The following is a 14514-nucleotide window of genomic DNA, read 5'->3' as shown; positions in this document are numbered from 1 at the left end:
TATATATATATATATATATCCCTGATTTTCGTTCTCATTTGTTATACAGCTGCTAAAAGGCGCGTTTACTTGGATAAATGTTAATAACCGCCTTGATGGCTGTGAAGGGGTGTATGGGAATAGAGAACGGACCTTTCTTATGGTTGCCACCTCCGGGCTGGAAAAGTCTTAGACTGGGGCAGGGCTGTTTTTTAGAAAAAGAGTTGCCGGAAATGAGGTTTTCAATCTGAAAATCTGAGGTTTTCAATCTGAAAACTCATTAACTTTTAAACATTTTAAAAATAATTTTGTTGAAGAGGTGTCGGAACTGTTTCGGCATGTTCCCCCAGAAGAAAAGCCTTGGACTGGGGTCCCCAACCTTTTTGAGCCTGTGGACATATTATGGTGGGTGCAGATACGAAGCAGCTGCCATAAAGTGATTGCCACAGGAGACAGAGTGAGCGAGCTACAAAATAACTGCAACAGTATACCTTTGGTCACAGAGTGAAGATCATTCTGCTGTGGTGGCAGCTGCTGCCAAAGCAGTGTTTTAAAACTGCACAGCCAATCAAGGCCCTGTCCACTTTCTAAGAATGCTTGGCAGGCACCAGGAAAAGTGTCGGTGGGTGCCATGGGGCCCATAGGCACCAAGTTGGGCACCCCTGCTGTGGAGATTTTGAACAGCCTGAACGTTAGAAAAGAGGGGAAGGAACTCAGCATTGTGTAATACCATACAGTCCATGCTGTAAAGAAGCTGTTTGATGCATGGGGGTGACTTCAGTTGAATGAGATTTATGGGATGCAGCTGAAGGCTGGGAATTCTACTCTCAAAGTTATATGGTTGGTTGGAGGCGATTTTCCTCCACTGCCTACTTGGTGGGCTTTCTGGTAGGCCAACAGAACAAAAAGGGGGAAAAAAACCAACCAGGTGATCGCTGACTGATTTATTGTTGTACAAAGTTCCTGTGCATTTCGCCATGGAGGCTTTGTCATGGAGAATCAGAGCATTCACCTAGTGTTGGAACTGTCCATGGCAATTAAGTCCTGCATGGTGAAACACAAGGACTTTGTACAACAACTATTACCCGCATTTTCCCTTTGTTCTGTTGGCACATTGCTGGGTGCAGCCCATTTTGTCTTCTTTCTAGTAGGCCACTATGTGGCAAACTCAACAGAGGGTTCTTTTTAACGTGAATAGGGAGAAATGGTGAAGAGTTGAACTTTACTGGTTGCCACTTATGGCTTTGGTATGTATTTTTCAGTAAATAAACCTTAGGACCCGGTCACACGGGCCGGATATCGCGGGGGGGAGGCGTGGCTAATTGCCCCGGCGCAGTTTGATTCGCGGTTACGTGATCAAACGCGCTGGCAGCACACCACGGGTCCTTCCCTTGGCGCCGGCGGGTAAACAAGGGACCGGAGGGGAATGCCACGCGCTGGCACGATCACACCACGGGCGTCTGGAGGCAGCCTGTGGCAAACTTTTTTTAACACGCATTGTCGGCGGTAAGCCACGGGTGCGCTCCACTTCCCAGATTTTGGGGGGTGATCGTGCCTGGATAATCCGCCCACCGTCCGTGCCTCTCCCGCAGCAACTTTGCCGTGTGACCGGGGCCTTAGACTGGCTTTTGCTTAATAGTGGGATGGAAAACTTCCTGGATTTTGTGTTGCAAAGCTTTCTTCCCACCCTACCAAGTGATTAATTAACAATAGTGCTCCTTTTATTTTCATGTGCATCCAGAAATGGGATACTTAAAGCTCTTGATGGTGGAGAATTTCAAATCATGGCGGGGACAACAATGCATTGGCCCATTCAAGAAATTCACTTGTGTCATTGGTCCTAATGGTTCAGGTAACAAGCCATAGCTTTTCCTTAATTCTAAAGTTCTCAGATTATTAATAGCATCTCATTCCCTTTGGGGAATCTCCACTTTTTGATAACCCAGAGAACATATCATTACATTTAATCAGCCCCAAGGGATCGTCTTTATCTGAACTGCCTCAAGTGGTAGTTGGAGGGTGTACATTGAAGCTTCAGTGTTTGGAAGTTGATTGCCTGGGAACTGCATGATGGGAAAAAAGGCACCATATAAACTAAGTAAACAGATTCTTTTTTTTTGTAAATCTTTTTAGAGACCAACCTGAATTAAATAGTAATTTAAGCTTTCAGCAGATGGTTTCTCATTTTATAGGACAAATTACCTTTGAAAACCAGTGTTCTAAGGTAATTATTAGATGGTAAAAGCAATTTTTATAGTTACATTTTAGGTAATTTTTACCCTTCATAATAGCTTCAGTCTGGTTAGGGAGATTCCACTCCGGGTGGGGGTTTTAAACTCTAGCTCCCAGGTATCATTTCCACTATAAACATTACTCTCCCAAATTTCTTTGTTGGGGGTAAAAAGTCAAATTACCGTTTCCTGTATGTCTGCTCCCCCATTGGGGTTAACAGTAACCTCTGGTGAAAGGGGAATCTTCATCAACGGAGCAAATGATATGGGAGAGCAACCCTCTGCCCAGCAGTGCAGCTTATAGTTGACCCAACTTATAGCGCTTTGAAATAAAGAAAAATATGTTTGAAGATACCTAACAGGATCTCCCTTGTTACTACTCTTTGGAGAGTTCACCTGGAAGGCTCTACTGCTTCCTTAGGTTCTTCTTCCTTTCATTCTTTCTGTCAACACAGGCTTCTTGTTCTTTGTGTAAGGATCTGCGGGTGTTTTCTCTTGTAATATTTAGTTCTGTTTGCTACAAACAACTGACTAACCATGCTGTGTCTGATCAGATTAGTTCAGCTAGGCTGCCTAAAGACATATGCCTTGTAACTCTGAAAATCCTCTCAGGAAATAAGATCACCCCATTTTACCTTATAAATTTATCAACTGCTATTCTAAGATTTGAATTTCTACCGAGGAAATACATCCTACCTTTCTAGGTTCCAGGGTCACTCAGTGCACTTCCTGCTTGAGTGAGAATTTGAACCTTCATCGCCCAGCACTAACCACTACACCGCAGTCTGTTCTAGTGCTCAATATTCATTTAATAGTACTCGTGCCTGTCAACTGAAGGGGCTCCCTGTTGGTCCTCCTGATGGCACCTGGTATTTTTGTCCACTGTGTGACAGTGTTGGATGGGCCATTGGCCTGATCCAACATTGGCTTCTCTTATGTTCTTATGACCACCAGTGTTGGAATTATACTACTACTACTACTATTATTATTATTATTATTATTAATAATAATAATAATTCAAATTTATACCCCGCCCTCCCCGCACATGAGGGCTCAGGGCGGCTTACAAGAGGTATAAGCCAATATAAAACATATATAAAACCATTTAAAATCAATTCAATACAATAACATTAAAATAACATTATACTTAACAAAAGTGCTCTAGATGTTCTCCTATGATATTCTGCAGATGGTATACAATTGCTCTACTCAGGGTTACCTGTTCTGGAAGACGCTGATGTTCCCTTCTTCCAGGGCCAGGGATGATGGAACAATAATGATGTTCTGCAGTTTGTAGGAATGCATTAGGTACTGTTGCAGAACTGGCCCTCTTCTTTTTAAACACTTCTGTAACGATTTCATTGTCTGATGAAGTGCACCTTGAATAAAACTTTGTTGGCCTTAAAGGTGCCACTGGACTCTGTTCTAGAAAACAGAAAATCTGCCTTAAAAAGCCTGAGCTTTTTGAATCCTGTAGTACCTGTCAGAGTCTCTGTAGGAGTGTTTATTCATCACAGTACTTCTGCAACCCTATTCTAGGCATATTTAGTCAGAACAAAGAAAATGTTCATACAATTGTGGACTTTATGTCAGTTTTTGGAAATACTGGCTATATGGTAAAACACGAAGAGATGGTTATTTGTGTCTTGCATGAGATGAATCAAAATTCAGCTAGCTGAGGGGATTTATCACAACATGTACCGTAGTAATCTTTTGCAACTGTCTCATGGAGAAGATTCATGTAGAAATCAGTATTGTGGATGATTTTGATGCATATTCCACTATCATACTAGCATTTTTCAAATAAGCCTAATTACATAGAAGTTTTTAAAGCTTTGATTTGCATATGATTGAGATCATGTATATGTTTAGTTCTTTTAAAAGATGGTTCTCTACTGGAAAGTAATCACGAGATGGGTTAATCTCAAAACAATATAAATTTAATGTAATATGAGAATGATTTCATTTTTCCTAAATCTTACATACATGCTATAATTGGAAAGCGAATGCTTGTATGATACAGTCAGACCTAAAGCCAAAAACTAGATGCTAGTCAGCTAATTTCGCATATTTGAAAAGTGCAATTTTTATGTTTTATTTTTATATTTTATACAATTGAAGGAAAGTCAAATGTAATGGATGCCCTTAGCTTTGTAATGGGTGAAAAAACATCTAATTTAAGAGTGAGACACATTCAGGAACTTATTCATGGGGCACATGTTGGAAAGCCAGTTTCTTCAACTGGAAGTGTAGCGATGGTGTACTGTGAGGAAAATGGGGAAGAGAAAACATTTTCAAGAATTATTCGAGGTGAGTAATCTTAAGCAATTGAGTGTTTTTTTGCTTCTGTGGAAACAATAGAACCTTTTAAATTGGTTCCAAAAGCCTTTTGATGTAGTAGCATGAAACAGTATTATACATAGTAACATTTGTTATTAATGTAAAGGAATAGCTTTATACTAAATGTAGTAAAATAGCTAGGAAATTTGTTCAAGGTTGTGGGCTATATCAGAAAGATATAATGAGAGGCCTACATCTAAAGACTTGTGAAAATACAATGACAGAAAACAACAACAAATAGCAACAATTATTTGGCAGATTAAATGCTGTTGGTATTAATCTCTTTATTCTCCCTTGGTGTTGAAATGTGTCTTGTAGAATGGTTAATTCTCCCACTGGCTCTTCTTTTGTGTTTAATCCTTTCCCTTCCAAAAAGCCTTCTTCTCTGTGTCATTCTCACCTTCATTTTCTTCTCTCCTGCTATTACTAAGCTGAGGGCTTGACTAGGAAAAGGTGCATTAATCCAACAGCTGTGACAAAGCAAGTCTCAAAAGGTATCAAGGTCATTTAAGTGTCTTTTTTTTCCTGGTTGGGTTTGTTCTACTTTTTTCCTGGTTCATGAATATATTTTGCTTCCATTCACTGAACCATGTCCAAGAGCTGGGTGGGTTTTATTCCTACTGCAGATGATATCCTGCAAGCTAATTTGATTAGCCCTCCCTGCAACTGGAAAGATTTTTCAGGATCACTTTCCAGCTATTGATGAGAGGGACAATGGTATACTTAACAGTGTGGTTTTTTGTATATATAATCTGGTGTTTATTCCCATATTAGGTAATGGCTCTGAATTTCTTTTCAATGGCACTACTGTCAGTCGATCTGTATATACAAAAGAACTTAAAGAAATTGGCATAATTGCTAGAGCACGGAATTGCCTGGTTTTTCAGGTAAATGTCTGGTATTTGGTTTACTGTTTCAGAAAATTAGTTTTCCATCATGCTATGAGCTCTGCAGTGGTTATGGAGTGTGATCACAATAAAGGCGATAAAATCAGTGGTCAACAGTAAAACAGTATCAATTGAAATGGTATAAATCAAAGCAGCAGAAAGGAGCATCAGATTAAGACCTATAAATGCTGGAGATCCAGTGTGGTGTGGAGTGTTGGAACAGGACCAGGGAAACCCAGGTTCAAATCCCCATTCTGCCATAGACAGTTACCTTGGACAAGTCACTGCCTCTTAGCCTAATCCTGTCAACAAAGGGTTGTTGTGTGGATATATCGATGTAGAGGACAGCAGTGCTTTAAGCTGCTTTGGGGTCCCCATTGGGGAGAAAAGCAATGTATAAATTAATGAATAAAAATCAGTCCCCTTGAGAGAAAGAGGGTTTTGATAAATCTCTGGAAAGCCAAGAGGAGGTGGGTGTGATAAGCTTTCTGGGGCAAGGAATTTCACAGTCTGGGGACCACAATTTAAAGAGGACCTGTCTGTAACTATCGGAAGGTTTCAGGTATTGCAGTCCTACACCCTTTTGTGCTTTTAAATGTCAGAACATTTTGAAATGGGCCTAATGATAGACTGGGATTCCAGTGTATTTTGTATAACAAAGAACCTTTGCAGCTTGTGTTTCGGACCAGTTCATTGACCTAGTAATCCAATCTGGATGTTAGCAGGGTATGTTACTGTTGATGCATCAGCTCCTTCCAGGTATGTTTGATTGGTTTTACACCACCACCACCCCGGCAGCAGAATTTACATTTTCTCTGGACTAAGTTTCAGTTGGTTTCAATAGGGTGAAGTTGAATCAATTGCAATGAAGAAACCGAAGGAAAGAACTCAGCTATTGGAACAAATTAGTAATTCAGGAGAGCTTGTGACTGAATATGAAGAAAAGAAAAAGGTTATGCAAAAAGCAGAAGAAGATGCTCAGTTCAGTTACAGTAAGAAGAAGAATGTGGCAGCTGAGCGCAAGCGTGCAAAGTTAGAGAAGGATGAGGTAAGTCAAAAGAATAGGCTAGAGCGCTTAAAGTTGACTAATATATCTGCATATAGCGTTTAGCATGCATACTTTTGCTTCTTAGTTGATGTGATTTGTGTAATATGTACATACATTTTCCTTTTTCCCAAAGGAAAACCATGATTTAGGATCAAGATTTTCTGACTTACCCGTTTTGCTGATTTTGTTCATAAGCATAAGCACTAGCAGTGTTCTTCCAAGGTAGTCCAATTGCAGTATAGTTCTGACTCTCCTCCTTAATTTTGATTATCCCCATACTGTGAAGCAGTCATTCAAGGCAAAACTAGATATTACAATGACTTGTGGTGCAGCCATTTTAGAGAAGAATTTGGTCATTTACAAAGTGCTGCAAGAGTCTGATTGGGCCTGCGGTGCGACTAGGCAATCCCCCCCCCTCCCCCATGGCTTTTCAGGTGCCAAAATACCTTTTTAAATGGCCAGATTCTTTTCCAGAATGGCGTCAGCAGCTACAGGTTGAACCTGTTGCTGCTGTAATGTCTTGCTTGGGTTTCAGGGTTGAACTAGACATGGTAGAGGACATAATCTTCACTGTCTTTTAAGGGGACCACGTTTCCTAGTTCAAATTGAGACCACACAAAAATGATAGAGAGGGTTTATAACTTCCACTACACACAGTTTTGCTAATTGAAACCAGCTACCTCATGCTGTTACTAGCCCTTTAGATGTAAAACAGATATTTGTCTAGCCCTTTAGATGTAAAACATATTTGTCTATTTTCCCCTTTAAAGGTCTATTGTGGCTAGATGTATGAAGGCTTAGAAAAATTTGGAAGAAAACCTTTTTTCTCCAAGGACTTTTTCCAACTTTTCCAACAAAAAAAAAGGGGGACATTTACACTAGAAAAAAAGAGTTCCTATAAAATATTTCTCTTTCTGGGTGAGAAAAACCTTTTTTTAAAAAAAGCATTCCATTCATTCCAAATGTACCTCATGAAATGTCTAAGGACTTGCTCAGAATTTTGGGGAGCACAAAAAACATTTTTTTTTTGTGGAATGACTGAAATGAAAGATAACCTTTTACTTCATTTTTTATGTCTACAGCATAATGACAAACATGGACCCACAAGACTTGCCAGGGAAGATTCCCATTCATTTAGCCCCCCTGCTAGCTTGTCTTGCTTGTCCTGCCCCCTTGTGGGACATACATTGATACCTTTTGAAAATTGATACTTGTTTAATGGAATCTTGATCTGAAGGCAAGAGGCCTAAGAAATTAGAAAGAGGACACAAGGAGAGAACAGCTGTAGCAATTCCTCTTTTAAGTAGCCATCAGTAGAACATCTAGGCCTTGTTTACTGATCAAGGTTCTGCTTTTTGGGTACATTTTGTGGCTAGTTAGCTGGAAAGTAACAGTAAGCTTGTGATATGGGGTCTTTTGCAACAGCTGAAACTCTGACAGACAAGAACAAAGAACATAAGTTAAAAATAAGTCAACCACAAAATGGCAAAACATAGCTATGCTTTACGTCTGCGCTAAGAGTAATATGGGATATGTACCATATATGGGGGCTAAGGGGAATGACATATAGGAAATAAAGTAACCAGCCAATCGAGTAGTAAGATAATGTATACATGTCTGAAAACCAATCGACAAGTGATGTTAAACGTGACATACATATATGGCTTATAAAAGGAAGTAGAAAATGTATAAAAGAGGAATGCATACAAGAAATGTGGGGAAGCTTTGGAACTTTTCCATCTCCCACTTTTATTCAATAAAAGGTATATCTTTCTCTGATTGATCCAGCCTGTGCGAGTTATTGGCCACGATGCACGAGAACCCCTGGTTTTGAGTGTAAGCACATTTCTTCACGAAAGCTTACACTTTTAATAAAACTTTGCTGGTCTTAAAGATGCTGCTGGACTCAAACTTTGTTCTGCTGCTTCAGACCAGCATGGCTACACACGTGAATTTTTGTTTTCTATAGTCTCTCTGCTTTGTTTAATTTAATGATGTGTGACAATTTCTAGAATCAGGTTGCAGCAAATGAAATCCTCTGCTTTCCCTGGTTTAAACCTGAGGCTTCCGACTTTAGATTTTCTTCATGGTTTTGGCATTCTCAAGGATGAACATTCACAGCAAACACAAGAGGAAGGAATCAGGAGAAAGGAATCACCCCCTTTAACTGTTGCTTTTTTGGTGTTTGCAGGCAGAGCGTTACCAGATGCTTTTTGAAGAACTGAGAGAGTGCAAGGGCCAGCTGCAGCTTTTCCAGCTGTATCACAATGAACAAAAAATTAGCTTTTTCAAGAATAAATTGGCTGCAAAAGCCACGAACATTGAAACTAAGAAAATAGCTATTGCTAATGCTGAAGATATAGTAAAAGCGAAGAAAAAGGGGCTTGGAATTTTAAACAGAGACCAGCAGGGTATTGAAAAGGAAATTAAGTAAGTTCATAAATTCACCTAGCTGGTTCAATGCTCATCTCTGCTTGCCTCTCATCTGTATTAGAACAGATACATATGATGCTGTATAGGGTGAATAGTGGTCCTGCTGGAAGGTTTTGTTGTCAGTGGAGGAGGGAATCCAGGCTGACTTACTCCAGGTTGCTTTACAGGTAGCACCATGCAAATGAACAGAGTTTATAACCCCACAAGTAGGAGGAGGCACATCCCAATTTCAGTCATGTCAGCTCTGCAGCTTGATACTTTCCCCCCTCTTATCTTCTAGATCAGTGGTTCTCAACCTTCCTAATGCCGCGACCCTTTAATACAGTTCCTCATGTTGTGGTGACCCTCAACCATAAAATTATTTTCGGTGCTATCATAAGACCATCGAAAATTTGTGTTTTCTGATGGTCTTAGGCGACCCCTGTGAAAGGGTCATTCGACCCCCAAAGGGGTCGTGACCCACAGGTTGAGAACCGCTGTTCTAGATCATTCTGTTCATGTGATTGTTCATGCATTTCCCCCTGGTCTTTGACTGAATGTCAAAAAGTTAAGGGAGATACTCTTGCTTAGAGGATGCTTCTGTTCTGAAGGTGTCATGGCTTCTCTGAAACAGCTCTGTGTATCATGAGTGAATCGCCGTGTCTCACATACTGTGTCTCAAAGATGCATTGCAGCATAAGCTTTCGTCGGCTAAAATCTTCTTCATCAGATACATGAACTCAAACCTCAGTCTACATGTATATATGCACACATTGAGGCGGGAAAACATTTACACACTGAGGCAGGAAAATAGTGGGACTGAAACATAAAGGGCTAGAGAGTGCAGTGACTTTACATCTGAAATGGGCTTTAGATCACAAAGGTGCATGCTTCAGTTACAACTGTTAGTCCTCAGGGTGCAATAAAGCAACTCAAGAAAGCAATCTGAGGTGCCATCCACATGCCTGAGAGGGGAAGGATGGTTGGATACATCCAATTCCTCCTTTAAAGGTAGCATCACAAATTGTGCCTGCTATCCCTTGCTTCTTACATGGAAGGAATCCCTTCAAGAGGCAGGGAGCCTTCATACTGACTGATGCCTCCAGGACCTACTGTCTGAGCCCTACCTCAGGTTGTCAATCAGCTGTAAGGCAGATGGAGACTCTTTAAAGGGGCAGACTCCCATAGTGGCTCTTCTGTTCAGAGATGGAGATCCCTGTCTCCTGTTGCTGAGATGTAGTGGCAAAATGTTTCTGTTGCATCCCTGGGACTGCAAAAGCATCTTTCTGCCCTCTCCCCCAAACATTGTTGTATGCATAGCAGGGTCACAGCAAATGTTTCATGTGTAGTTTTTAGAATGCTGCACCTGTCTACTGGGAGGCAATATTCTGATCCCCCCTAGGTGGGTAGATGATGGATGCTAGGGTCACACGGTCTGTAGGGCATACCCTTCAAGGACTGCATGCAATCCTTGAGTTGTATGTTATGCACTACAGGTGTAGGTGCAAACAGGTTGCTAATTAAACTAAATTCGAGTCCAGTGGCATCTTTAAGACCAATAAAGTTTTATTCAAGATATAAGCTGTCATGTGCACACACACTTCTTCAGATGCAATGAAATGGATGTTACCAGTTCATACATATAGGTAGATGATGAGCAGCAAATTAATGTACAACATAATGATGATGTTTAACAGATTCAAGGACCAAACAGGAATAACAGGCTTACTTTATATGGTGGTTTCTCGCTACATCGTTATCCACTGTTATAAGTTGGACAGATACACCTCAGCAGGTTTTTGGATGGAAGATGCCTTAGCAAATAATTTCAGTCTGAGTCTCTGGCAGCTATTCATCCAGTATGTACACATAGCATCTCATTCTGGATTCTCTCTCCCACGTAACGAACAGCACATCAGTATAGACCATGAAAGTTACAGGATGGAGTAAATCCAGCCACACCTAGGATACTGCTTCTAAGAATGCTGCTGTAAAATTAAAGTCTGCTCTATTTTCTGTAGTCTAATAGTTATATTTCCATTTCAGTGAGCTGCCTTGCTATGTTTCAGACTGTTAACAGGTGTTGAATTTTTCCTGCTTTTTTCCAAGTTATAACATGCCTTTTCTGTCACTTTGATCTCTTAACTGGGATGTTCTTCCTCCCACTGGTAGGGATAAATGCTCAGCTTACTTAATGGTGCTTCTTGTGGAAGAAGAGAGGCAAGGAACCCAGCCTGCATTTCCGCCTCCACTGACTGAAAGAAACTGTACTTACTATGGAATATTCAATTTCACTAGATTCGTTATATCATTTTTTCCCTTCTGTTTTTTTGTGCCTTTATTACAAAATTTATAGTACTCCCTTGGAATGGTCTTAGATGGTAGAGTAGTATCCAGTATATTTTATTGGCCAGAAATATATTTTAAGTAGCTTGAGTAAATTGTTGAATCATTCTTTGATTTTGTATTGAGAATTACAAACATCCAGCAACAGGTATAAAAAATGAAGAACATTGATTCATCTTCTCCTTGTTTGCTGGTCAGAAGTTCAGAATCCACTATGTTTTGGAGTAACATGGAGAGAGTCTATTAATTCCTCTTTACCCAGGTTCTCCCTGAAATCCAAAAATATGTTTCTTTTCCTCTTTCTGATCAGTTCCATTTTGCTAAGAGAAATTCACAGAGAAGAGGACAGGAAAGATGGTTTTGCAAAATTTCAGAATTCTGCTCTGTAGAGACTCAGAGGCAGGTAGTGTTTTCCCACATATTCCTGTCCTCCTGCTAGAGCAACACCCTGTGGTGCATAATATAAATCGTATGCAAGGATTCAAGTTGCAAAAGGGTGCATTGATTTCTCTTAAAAAAAATGAAACAGAAATCCCTCTTTTAAAAGAAAATAAGAATTATCAATGTCTATGTCTAAAATAGTGAATTTCAGAAAAAGAAATTTTCCTCCCCATAATGCTACTTTGGTGAGGGTAGTCCATAGATTGTAGACTCAGTTTTAGATAAGTGGCTTCTTGCATATTGCAGTTCTTTGTTGCTTGGAGTTTCTGGTCCTGGAGGAAAAAACAGTTGAGCCTTTCAAAATCATTTCATGAGTTCTCACAAGGCAATTTTTCTGACAGTTGATAAATATATCATCTTCTTAGATCTCTGGAAGTTTTGCTGAATCAAAAGAAATCTCGGTATATAAAAGCAAAAGAGAGAACCTCTCACCAAATTAAAAAAGTAGACATGGCTAAGAAAGTCTTAAAAGACCATATGAAACAACAAGGTAAGCAAGAAGAAAGCAAAAAAGAACTGGAGGGAGAGCTGATAGATATTGATAAAGCATGGAGAGCATTTGAAAAAAAGGTTGAAGAGGAGACGTTTCAGCGGGAGACAGATGTTCTGCTGGGAGAAAGTCAGGTGAATTTTGAATTATTCCTGAATCTGATAAATATCCTCATTATGTTGCATGCTAATTTACTGTTCATCCTCTGCCTTTGTGTATGGATTGGTAAATTCCATTTCATTGTATCTGAGGAAGTGCATGCACATGAAAGCTCATGCACTGAATAAATCTTTGTTGATCTTAAAGGTGCCACTGGACTCAGATTTTGTTCAGGTGAATTTTGAAACAGTCTTTGTTCCCTTGTGTGGTCTCCCATGTGAGATCAGGGCCTTGGTGGGACTTGTTACAGTTCTGCAGGGCCTGTAAAACAGAGCTGTTCAACCAGACTGAGGTGGCAGACGGGTCAGTCCATCTCAGCCTCCCCTGTACGCAGAAATGACCAAAGAAACACATCATTGAATTAAACATCCTACAGGAGACATTAAGGACTGCCCTGGAGTTTTTATCTTGTTTTGCTGCCATCTTGTTTTGCTGCTTGATTGTTCTAACTTGATTTTATTGTATTGTATTATTCAATAATAATTGAATAATTCATGAGATGGTTAGACAGTGTCATCGATGCAACGAACATGAAATTGAACCAACTTCAGAAGACGGCGGAAGACAGGAGGGCCTGGCGGGAGCTGGTCCATGGGGTCGCGAAGAGTCGGACTCGACTGTGCGACTGAACAACAACAAAATTATTATTCACCTTGATCCCAATTGTTGTGAGCCACCCTGAGCCCATTTTTGGGATAGGGCGGAATATAAACCTAAATAAATACATGTGTCAGACAGGTGTCTGTAGGGTATGATCTTGATTCCTGAACTGAACTCAATCCCACAGAATAGGTATATGAAAGAAATTTCTGTTATCTTTTGCTTGCTATCCTGTCAGGAGCTGGTAACACAGTAATATGCCTAAACCAGGATATAAAATATACTTTAAAGTTGAGAGAGACCAAGGTACAAGGGTGAGTCAGACTAATGTGCAACTTTTGGTCAAGGCTAAAGAGTGCACAGATGCTGTTCCTAGCCGGTGGTGATCCTAATGTGATGAGGGGCCTGTGCTCCCTCTGTTGCTCTGGCTAAATGAGCACAAAAGGCCTTGCCTGGTGCTACCACCCTGCAGGCCAAGTTCAGATGGACCACCAGCAATTGCATCTCGCGCAACGTGCATTTAGACCTTGTCCACACCATGGTTATGAGGGCCTGCAGGGCCAAGAAGTTATCATCAGGCAGCCTGGAAGTTCCCGCTATGGAGTCCAGTTGAATTCCCAGATACGTCAAATGGGATGCTGGCCCCTCAGTTTTGTCCGCTGCTAGCAGAACTCCGAGCTTGTTGGCCAAAGTTTGAAAAACCTGCAAATGTCTAGCGCAAGTTGAGTCCCCCCATGATCAAGATACCAGCCCGGGACCTGGCAGCCCATTCCAAAAAGGTACTGAATGTCTCAGACGCTGTGCAGAACCCCTGAAATTTGAAACCTAGGAGGCAAAAATCATCTGGTTGTATCAGCAGCAGCCTGAAGGCAGACTGAATATCACACTTAGCCATCAGCTCCCCCTTTCCTGCAAACCAGGAAACAGGGGTGTTAAGTATTTTCAAGGGACTATGTTTGGAAAGTGTCATACTATGTATTACCTTATCTTTGATGCATGCAGTTATAAATTGGCTCACTTGGAAATGTCTGTGTACTCTTATACCCAGCTAAGTAGATATAAAGAGCTGAAAGAATTAGTGAGAAAAAGAGTAGCAATGTTGATTCAACAGCAGGAAAAATTGCAGTGGGAACAAAAGGCAGATGAAGAGAAGATGTCATTTGTTAAGCGAAGACAGAAAGAAATTGAGGTACTTGCGAACTACTGATTATTATGAAGTGGCATCTGATTCTTCTAGCTACTGTCTTCCTCCTTGTTTTTCACATTTCTGTATATGCTAACCTTACAGAAGGAGTTTCTACACAGTTTCTGTCTTGCCTTCTGTAAGTGTACAAGGAATTTGGTCTTCTCCCTTCTCCCTATTGCATCTAGATAGTCATGGAAAGGAAGGATAGATTAAGGTTCCCATAGTGTGTCAGTCCTCAAATCTGCATTGTATGGCAGAGTTGCATGGAGAATTAAATCCACAAACTCTATGGAAACTGTATTATGTCTGCATGAGACGCTGCAAGAGGGGCAGCAGCCCCCTACTGCCAATTACAGATGATTTTGATAAAGCAATTTCTTATGATTTTACTATTG

The 14514-nt window shown here is 40.5% G+C and overlaps 1 protein-coding gene across 1 annotated transcript in view; it reads left to right on the top strand.

Moving 5' to 3' along the window:
• Positions 1-1722: 1722 nt before the first annotated feature.
• The window catches only part of SMC1B (structural maintenance of chromosomes 1B), a 63086-nt gene continuing 50294 nt past the window's right edge, over positions 1723-14514 (top strand). Inside the window, exons 1-8 of the mRNA XM_015405442.1 lie at positions 1723-1831; positions 4332-4520; positions 5325-5437; positions 6282-6485; positions 8677-8915; positions 12050-12308; positions 13982-14122; positions 14222-14255. Coding sequence (XP_015260928.1) covers positions 1723-1831; positions 4332-4520; positions 5325-5437; positions 6282-6485; positions 8677-8915; positions 12050-12308; positions 13982-14122; positions 14222-14255 — 1288 coding nt within the window. The remainder of the gene's footprint in view (positions 1832-4331; positions 4521-5324; positions 5438-6281; positions 6486-8676; positions 8916-12049; positions 12309-13981; positions 14123-14221; positions 14256-14514) is intronic.

Source organism: Gekko japonicus, unplaced genomic scaffold (genome assembly GCF_001447785.1).
Source record: "Gekko japonicus isolate JY-2015 unplaced genomic scaffold, Gekko_japonicus_V1.1 scaffold1628, whole genome shotgun sequence".
Taxonomy (NCBI): domain Eukaryota; kingdom Metazoa; phylum Chordata; class Lepidosauria; order Squamata; family Gekkonidae; genus Gekko; species Gekko japonicus.
This window is presented reverse-complemented; position numbering and strand designations above follow the sequence as displayed.